The sequence below is a fragment of the Poromitra crassiceps genome, assembly GCF_964638095.1.
Source record: "Poromitra crassiceps genome assembly, chromosome: 20".
NCBI classification, from domain to species: Eukaryota; Metazoa; Chordata; class Actinopteri; order Beryciformes; family Melamphaidae; genus Poromitra; species Poromitra crassiceps.
In genome coordinates, this window is record NC_139637.1 from 27,059,508 (window position 1) to 27,069,507 (window position 10,000).

General features: G+C 44.7%; 1 protein-coding gene across 1 annotated transcript in view; it reads right to left on the reverse strand.

The window, feature by feature from the left end:
• The window catches only part of itpr3 (inositol 1,4,5-trisphosphate receptor, type 3), a gene marked incomplete at its 5' end in the record, with an annotated part of 192,045 nt that overhangs the window by 108,143 nt on the left and 73,902 nt on the right, over positions 1-10,000 (reverse strand). The window contains 7 exons of the mRNA XM_083657123.1: positions 492-611; positions 2,746-2,918; positions 5,617-5,778; positions 6,684-6,825; positions 7,806-7,966; positions 8,547-8,646; positions 9,838-9,980. Of these exons, the coding sequence (XP_083513249.1) occupies positions 492-611; positions 2,746-2,918; positions 5,617-5,778; positions 6,684-6,825; positions 7,806-7,966; positions 8,547-8,646; positions 9,838-9,980 (1,001 nt within the window). The remainder of the gene's footprint in view (positions 1-491; positions 612-2,745; positions 2,919-5,616; positions 5,779-6,683; positions 6,826-7,805; positions 7,967-8,546; positions 8,647-9,837; positions 9,981-10,000) is intronic.

The following is a 10,000-nucleotide window of genomic DNA, read 5'->3' on the forward strand; positions in this document are numbered from 1 at the left end:
AGCAGCGCTGTATAGTTGCAGCAGATTGGACCGTTTGTGATGTACTTTCAAAGCGAAAGATGTACAGTATAGAGAATCAAATTGTACAGTATATGATCAGCTTTATTATAGCATTATTGTATGCATTCAAATGGCCTGCCACGTGCATGTACTTCCTGGAACTATCCTTGAAGGTCCACTATAAATTGATGCTAGAATGGAGCCTATGGAGCCTACTACTTGAGTCACATGACGATCAAACATTTTGGACTTCTGTTGGCGCCACTCTCTCTTCAATAGCTCTGGTGTTCACCTGTATAGCCCAAAATGACAAAATGTTTATTTTGAGAAATTTAACATCAAAATCAACATCAGCGTCTCTCTCTCTGCTAAACAGAACATTTCTGTTTCTGATTCACCCTGTACTAGGGGGCGGAGACAAACATTTAATCCAATCAAATTATAAGCATCTATATAATCCATCTCTCCTTCCCTCCCTGGGCCCTGCTCACTCTGTCTTGATGAGGATGTCCTGGTTCTTGGGGTCCAGGACACACTTGCAGATGAGCTCCTGTGTGACAGGGATCGCCACATTGTTCGACACACACAGATCTGACAGGTAGTCCAGAAACCTGGACACACACACGCATGCACGCACCCACATGCACACGCATTCACGCACGCACGCACGCACGCGCACACACACACACACACACACACACACACAACACACACACACACACACACACACACACACACACACACACACACACACAAAATATATAAGAAACCAAGAACTCACACACTGATTAAGTAAGGAAGAAATCTAAAAGAAGCCCACTGATGCAAAAAAGGACTGAAAAATAGGTCCCGATTGGGAAAACTCATGTGAACGCCCCCTCAAGTCGGAACAACAACTCGGAAAGTCGTTGAAAATTCTGGTACGTGACTTTCGCAGAAACATGGCGGACGATGATGCTGTTTTGCTGATGTTAAGAAACGTTTTATTGCCTATCAACTTTTTATCACATGTAATTTGTAATATGGTATCACTGTTAGTTGCTGTCCACGTAGAATGACCTAGATGAGTTAGAAAATGTTTATTAGCATTTGTTTATTAGCTAATGTATATTAGCATTAATAGTAACACATAAGTCAGGTAAAGCAATATTTTAGTGGTTTTATGGAATGTTCAGTACTGGTGCAGCAACAAGTCTGGGACAAAATCACTAATATAAAGCTTCATACTGTTTCAGCATAAAAAAAGATGGTGGAAACAGCTTCAACGTGTTGTTTAAATGCTCTGAGCGATAAAATACAACTCATCCTTGTAGCGGCCATGTGCTTTCCACATTACCACTTAAAAGCTCATGAACACACTGAGGAAAACCCATTTCCCAACTCAGGAAATAGGACCATCCGAACAGCACGTGGATGCAGCACTCCAGAAGGTGCAGAAAAGTCCCTCCCTCCCTCCTCCCTCCTCACCTGGGCTTTCGGTTGATTTGGTCTACCTGGGCTCTAGGTTGAGTTAGCCTACCTGGGCTCTAGGTTGAGCTAGCCTACGTGGGCTCTCTGTTGAGTTAGCCTACCTGGGCTCTAGGTTGAGTTAGCCTACCTGGGCTCTAGGTTGAGTTAGCCTACCTGGGCTCTAGGTTGAGTTAGCCTACCTGGGCTCTGGGTTGAGCTAGCCTACCTGGGCTCTGGGTTGAGTTAGCCTACCTGGGCTCTAGGTTGAGTTAGCCTACCTGGGCTCTGGGTTGAGTTAGCCTACCTGGGCTCTAGGTTGAGTTAGCCTACCTGGGGCTCTAGGTTGAGTTAGCCTACCTGGGCTCTAGGTTGAGCTAGCCTACCTGGGCTCTAGGTTGAGTTAGCCTACCTGGGCTCTCGGTTGAGTTAGCCTACCTGGGCTCTCGGGTTAAGTTAGCCTACCTGGGCTCTCGGTTGAGCTAGCCTACCTGGGCTCTCGGGTTAAGTTAGTCTACCTGGGCTCTCGGTTGAGCTAGCCTACCTGGGCTCTCTGTTGAGTTAGCCTACCTGGGCTCTCGGGTTAAGTTAGCCTACCTGGGCTCTCTGTTGAGTTAGCCTACCTGGGCTCTCTGTTGAGTTAGCCTACCTGGGCTCTCTGTTGAGCTAGCCTACCTGGGCTCTCTGTTGAGTTAGCCTACCTGGGCTCTCTGTTGAGTTAGCCTACCTGGGCTCTCTGTTGAGCTAGCCTACCTGGGCTCTCGGTTGAGTTAGCCTACCTGGGCTCTCGGTTGAGTTAACCTACCTGGGCTCTCTGTTGAGTTAGTGTACCTGGGCTCTCTGTTGAGTTAGTGTACCTGGGCTCTCTGTTGAGTTAGCCTACCTGGGCTCTCTGTTGAGTTAGTGTACCTGGGCTCTCTGTTGAGTTAGCCTACCTGGGCTCTCTGTTGAGTTAGCCTACCTGGGCTCTCGGTTGAGCTAGCCTACCTGGGCTCTCTGTTGAGTTAGCCTACCTGGGCTCTCGGTTGAGTTAACCTACCTGGGCTCTCGGTTGAGCTAGCCTACCTGGGCTCTCTGTTGAGCTAGCCTACCTGGGCTCTCTGTTGAGTTAGCCTACCTGGGCTCTCGGTTGAGTTAACCTACCTGGGCTCTCGGTTGAGCTAGCCTACCTGGGCTCTCTGTTGAGTTAGCCTACCTGGGCTCTCGGTTGAGTTAACCTACCTGGGCTCTCGGTTGAGCTAGCCTACCTGGGCTCTCTGTTGAGCTAGCCTACCTGGGCTCTCGGTTGAGTTAGTGTACCTGGGCTCTCGGTTGCGGCGCACCAGGCTGACGAAGGTCTCCACCTCGGTCTTGGTGATGTGTTTCTCCAGCAACTTGCGGTTGTTGTGCAGCAGAGCGGTGATGGTGTCTTCAGCCAGGATGTCGTATCCGATCTGACTCTGCATCACACCAAACTGCTTCGCTATGTGCTCCTGAGAGAGAGGGAGACACTCACTGTGTCACCACTATGTGCTCCTGAGAGAGAGGGAGACACTCACTGTGTCACCACTTTCCTTTATATTGGTCCTATCAACCGCTGAAGTCAAATGAGAGAGACATGGAGGGGAGAGAGAGAGAGGAACAAACAAACAAACAAAACTCAAGAAAGAAAGAAAGAAAGAAAGAAAGAAAGAAAGAAAGAAAGAAAGAAAGAAAGAAAGAAAGGCCCAATCCAAATGTCAGTACATGAAAAAGTAGAGTCCGCACACTGTAGCTCCCATTTGCTTGATTTATTCAACCCGTGGCTCACGCTCTTCTAGCTCACGCTCTTCTTCAGACATAAAACATAGACAGACGCCATCTTAAAAAACCCTTCCCCTCAGTCACATGACTCACATCGTGGTTGAATATTATTTATGGCCTACAAGATTCAAGTCATGTTTTCGTCCACTAATCAGAAGGTCGGTAGTTCGATCCCCACTTTGAGTGGTCGGTAGACGAGAAAAGCACTATATACTGTAAATGCAGACCATTTACCATTTTTTTACACCAGGCAGTCCAAAGTCCGGCCCGGGGGCCAGATGCGGCCCTTTGACCGATCTTAAGTAGCCCTTGGCTTGTCTCTCAAAATAGACTATATGTGGCCCTCCACTAGTGCTGCACGATTTGGGGAAAAGGTGCGATTAGCGATTAGGGTGGACAATATTGCGATTGCGATTGTGATTGCGATATAATAAACAAGAGTTTTTTTTTTTTTTTTTACCTTTATTTATACAGGGGGAATCTCACTGAGAGCAATGCTCTATTTTTCAGGAGTGCCCTGTTCACATTCACACACACATTCATACCTGGAAGCTGACCAGTACAACCACAGTCTGATCTGCTGGCCACTGATCAGCTCCACTGGAGCAGTTGGGGTTAAGGGCCTTGCTCAAGGGCACCTCAGTGGTGGTAATGAGGGAGAGGCAAGCGCTGCCTTTTCACTTTCCCCACCCAGATTTATCCTGCCGGTCCCGGGGATTGAAGCTTGCTTCTCTAACCGTTGGGCCACCACTGCCACTAGGTATCTAGGGATGTGCCGGCATGAGTTTTTGACGGTATGATAACCTTGGACAAAAATACCACGGTTTCACATATCACAGACTAAAATACATGAAATATGTTACAATTTAAAATATATTAAAACTAAAAAAATAAAACAATTTGAAATTAAATTATCTTTACAAAAAAATAAAACATTTTGAGACATTTGCCTGTCCCAAACATGTAAAAAAGAAACACCAGTCAAATAGAAACTGCACTGTGTTACAGCACATAGAAGATGGCTCAGCAAAGTTGCAAAGTTAGTTACATGTCTGTCCAGCAATACTAATGAATGATACACCCCGTTTATTTATTTTGTAGCGACAGATGGCCTTAAACGCCACACTCACATGACGCTTCTTGAGAGAGAGAGGTGAGAACGTGCATCTGCAGACTTTTAACGAGGGGACCATGAAGGCGTCATGTGACAGGCTAGTTAGCTAGCCTGGAGGTGATGCTGCCAGTGCTGGCAGCTGCGACAGTGTTTTGCTATCAACCTTGTTAATCTCGTTATATTCTTCATCACAGCGGGTCATCCCCACTGTGTACTTAATCGCGCACTAGTTCTGCATAAGCACCTGCAGCTCTCTCCTTATTTTACTGACGTTCTCACTGATCACACGGCTGTTTACATGCGTTTCTGAACGAACGGCTAGCTAGTTATTAGCATAGCTTGCTGTTAGCGATCATGGATGTTCTCTCTCGCCCTCTCTGTAGATAATATGTACCTTGCTGCACATAACATTACTTATTTGCGGGAGTGCATGGGAGAAGTCTCCCGCTAGTATTGATGCCCAGTGTGATGGCTGAGAAACGTGTGTTTGCTGCGTCGCGTGTAACGTTAGTTTAAAGGAGGCTCTCACACACACACACACACACACTCAAAAAGACGTGAAAAAAATAAAATAATCGCACACTTTTGCGGTTATGCAATCGCACGTGCTGACATCGCGATTGCGATTGCGATTCGATTAATCATGCAGCACTACCCTCCACACAGTATTGGTTCATCAAGCAAGTTCATTTAGCATTTTTTCAGCATTCACCTAACGATGACAGCACTATCATACAGTTTGTAGACAAGCACCAAGTAGGAACAACACAGGCAGAACTAATGTTTTCAGATGGTAAACAAAATCCTTAGAGTACAATTGTATTATATGTGAGTTTTATTTGTTATTTTTTATAACCCATATGATGCGAGAAGCAGCTGGCCCCCCGATATTTTCACATGATCTAATCTGGCCCCCATTCAAAAAAGTTTGGACACCCCTGTTTTACACATTCATAACACGTTATTATTATTATTATTTATTTATTTATTTTGCCAGTGGGAAAAACTACGTCACGTCTGTGTTGCAACAAATTGTTGATAATTAAATCAGTGAAGCCAAGCCCAAGCCTCTCTTGAAGTCTGCAGGAAGTCTGCTTGAGGCCAATGGTGGACTAGATGGTCTGTGGATTTGGAGTCCTCAGCACTGGCACTTCCTGGGAACACACCCGGGAAAGTCCGCCAGTCTGCGCGTGCGGTGCATTTATATTGTGCCCTAACCTGAACCCCCCCCCCCCACACACACACACACACCTGGTTCTTTAGCCCCTCCTCACCTGGTTCTTGCGGTAGTCCTCCTGCGAGTGTCTGAGCACCCTGTAGCAGAGGCGGAGCATGTACTGGTATGGAGCGTTCTTCTGGTCGGCCAGCTCCTCCAGGCGCAGCAGAGGCCCCTCCCCCCCTTTGTCCTTAAAAGGAGCCTTCAGGATGCCAAAAATCTGACACACACACACACACACGCACATGCACACGCGCACACGCACACGCACACACACATACACACACACACAGATAACAGTTTAGAGTGAAAGTACAGACCTTTATAGGTTGGTTGATTAGAGTTAGGGCTCATGGTATTTACTGGAGGTTCCCAGTTTAGATTTGAGTTAAGGTGTGGACCAGTGATGTCATTCATGCCCAAATGACATCACTGGTCCACAACTTAATTTAACTCTCAATAACTGTCAAACTAAATGAATGACTGCAAAACTGTTGACAGTTTTCTGATATACTACTGATATGTAGTGATACAAAGCTGTGTTCAAACATTCATAAAGCCTCCTTCATGTTCATGACAGTGTCATGTCAGTCTTATGCACACCCCTTAAAGTAACCCTGGGGGATCCCAACCCCCATGTTAAGAACCACCGGCCGGTCTAGGGCTATGGATAGTAGGGGTGTCAAAAATAATCGATTATAAGATGCATCGCGATGCGGACGTGCACGATTCTGCATTGATTCACAAATGTCAAAAATCGATTATTTAAAAAAAAAAAAAAAAAAAAATTATAATCAAATAAAATATAATGGAAGTACATGCAGTTGTTTATTTCAATTATGGATCATAATACAATGCAATTCCAAATGCACTTTTATTTTAAAAGTAGCCACACAGTGAGAAAAAAGAAAGTGAGAAAAAATAAATCATGTATTGCGGAAAAAATTGATGCATCGATTTAAGATGCATCGAGATGCATGGAGATGCATCGATAATCGTAATCGAATCGAATCGTAGCCCTCTGAATCGTAATCGAATCGAATCGTGAGGCCAGTGAAGATTCACAGCCCTAATGGATAGGGTCTGAGTTAGAGTTTAGGGCTCAGTCTATCTTCTGGATGCTACCTGTTTGAGGATGTTCTGTTCCCTCATGAGTTTCTGCCTCTCTCTGTTGGCCTTGGTCATGACCACGTCCAGGACTGGCTGCCCACTGTTGGTAACATCAGCCACGAAGAAAACTACATCCTCCAGCAGCTTGACGGCATACCTGGCCAACACAAACATGAGTGTTTGTTATCTATAAAACATGCTGTGGTCTGAGCACATTACATACAACACATAATATGTTTAACAGTTTAGTAACAAAGCTGAGAAAGATACAACTGAAATGGCAGTTAAATGACCGGAGGGAATAATATATTTAGAGGAACATACAGTGGCAGCTACCTTGAACTGCTGCTTTGTTTCACCATAAGAGACATTGTTTTAGGGTGCTTTCTCACTGGCACACTTGTCCCCAAATTGACCCCAGTTTCAGAACGTTTGATGAGTGTGAACGTTGCGTTCTGTTCTGTTCCGTTCTGCGCCCGAGCGTCCAACAGGGAACCGTGACAGGATCCAGTTGAAAAGGTGGTCTGGGGAGCGCTTTGGCGTGCTGCCCGGGCACGGAACACTTGCAAGTGTGAAAGTCAACCGTTCTGAACCACATAGACAACACACGGGCGAGGATAAACTCCAGGCATAGTTGATGATGCAAGTGCACCGTTTCCAAGCACGGAAGAAATGTAATGTAATACATATGAAGAGTTCATTTGCAAAAACAGGTATCTCCGTTTGGATTTGTTATCATTTTATTTTATACAGTATATTGATGTATTTATACTGTAATTCATTTATTTTTGGGACATTTTTATTATAACTAAAACATATTAATCTGATAATTTTCACATAAATCACCTCAATAATGTTTTCTATGTGCAATCCAGGGAGTATCAAACATATGTTGTTTGTTAATTTTAAGAATGTTTACCTGTTTTTGCAAATGAACTCTTTATATATATATATATATATATATATATATATATATATATATATATATATATATACTGTATATATATATATATATATATTCAAAATAGACGCCCTTCCATACACTTATTATTATTGCATATATATATACACACACACACGCACACACACACGCACACACACACACACACACACACAGACACACACACGCGTACGTACCGGCGGTCGTTCTGGCTGATGAAGCCGTGGTTGAACTGCTCCACCACAGTGCTCAACATTGCACTGGCGTCATTAGCGAAGTCCAGATCTCTGATCTCCATGACAGGAACAGAGACGATGGCAAACGCCTCCTTGTCCTCTTTAGTGGGACAGGTCCCTAACTGATGAGACACACATATTAATATACAGAGTACATATCAATATTAAACATGACATATTAAAGTGTAACTACACAAAAACCCAAAATGTTCACCAACTCAACTGGTCTCCTCTTATTGGCTGGTCTCTTTCGCCTGTGATGTCACCTTACATAGAGTACAAGAGGTGGTGACATCACAGGGGAAAGAGACCAGCCAATAAGGGAAGGCCAGTTCAGTACCCTATTTTTCACCAAACAGGCTTCACCAAACATGGGGAACATGGGGAATTTCACTTAAATGCATAAAATAAGGTCTGTGGTTAACAAAAGTTGATGGGAACACAAATTTGGGTTCAGCATGATACTCTTCACAAACGTGAATAACTTTTATGCCTTTTGAAGCGTTTTCTAAAAATCGCGTTAAAATGTTACGTTCCAAAAGTCAGTGCCATCCAGTTCCATTGTATTGGAGAAAAGGCAGACATCTCTGCTGCTGATATCTCCAAAACTCAGCAACTCACCAAAACTATCTAGATGCATAAATAGCACTACAGTATGCCGTATAGACACACACACACACACACACACACACACACACACACCATTAGGCGGATGGGTCTCTCCTCCTCGATGTCGATGGGGACGTTGGTGCTCTGGATCCAGGTGTTGGTGCACAGGTGCCTCAGACGCACGTACGAGTTCCTGCAGAGAGAGCAGAGACCTGTCAGCTCCACTTCACTTCACCACCCTGAGTCTGTGCTCCGCTTCCTGCTACTTTGTGCTATGTTCAGGAGATCTTTGTTCAGTATGATCTTTGTTCAGGAGATCTTTGTTCATTATGATCTTTGTTCAGGAGATCTTTGTTCATTATGATCTTTGTTCAGGAGATCTTTGTTCAGGAGATCTTTGTTCAGGAGATCTTTGTTCAGTAGGATCTTCTGTTCACACCAAGAGTCACTCGCAATTTATTCGAATGGGCGATGAGGTGAAACTCATTCGTACCGCGAAAATTCGGGTAACTCACCTATTCGCTCCAATGGGGCAAAATCACATCTACTCGCACATTTGCATTAACTTCTTATGTAATCTTGTCACACAAATTTGTGAAAATTACACCGGTATGAACACAGTTAGTGGTACTTTGCAGCTCTTTGTACTCTACTGTGGTACTTTGTGGTGCACTTTGACTCCCTTTACACCTTGCATTAAAATATGTCTCACATCCAGATTGTATCTCGAGATGATTTAGATCTGATTACATGTAAACCTGGTATTATTCTGTCTCCAATGTCCACATTGAGATCTGATTGAGATCCGAACGCTCTGTCCAGCTCAAAGAACCGAACGTCCCATCCTCCTCTTGTCTGCATGGGTCCAAAAAACAACAACAATAAAAAGATGGTAGCCATCCTTTGACGCTGCACTATTGTTCAGTATATTGTTCAGTATGGACTTTAGCTTGTTGTGGTTTTTTAAGCGGAGGAAGAAGCCGTCTGGTTTGGAACAGGCACGCGAACAATCGTGCGCGATTGCGTATTTCCGCCCACATAGTTGTATGTGGATTCACAATGCATTGCCTTTACACTTGTGTTCAATGTGGTCACAATGCGTCCCTGACCACCTCCGGAGCTGGTTTGGCCGATCAGATCGCAATCCAGTTCAGCATTCTCAGTGCTTCTTGGGTGCATTTTACACCTGTACTTTCATGTGGTCAAGCACTATCCCATTGCAATCTGATCACCCAAAACACAGGTGTAAAGGCGGTCTATGTGATTCTTTCTGGTACATTGTGGTACTTTGTGACTCTGTGTGGTACTTTGTGCTGAGTAGTACAGTATGACCCATGAATAGTATGACAGTAGTACTGCAGTGTAATATGCGTAGTCTTGTCACCGCGGTACGAAGGAGTCGGTCTTCTGCAGTGTGGTGGGGTCGAGCTCGAACAGCGAGGCGATGTCGTTCCCGTGAGGCACAGCCACCAGCTTGTACTTGATGCGGTCGCCGTGGCTACGCTTGTTGCTACGGCTACCATCCATCTAGAGAGGTCAGGGGTGAA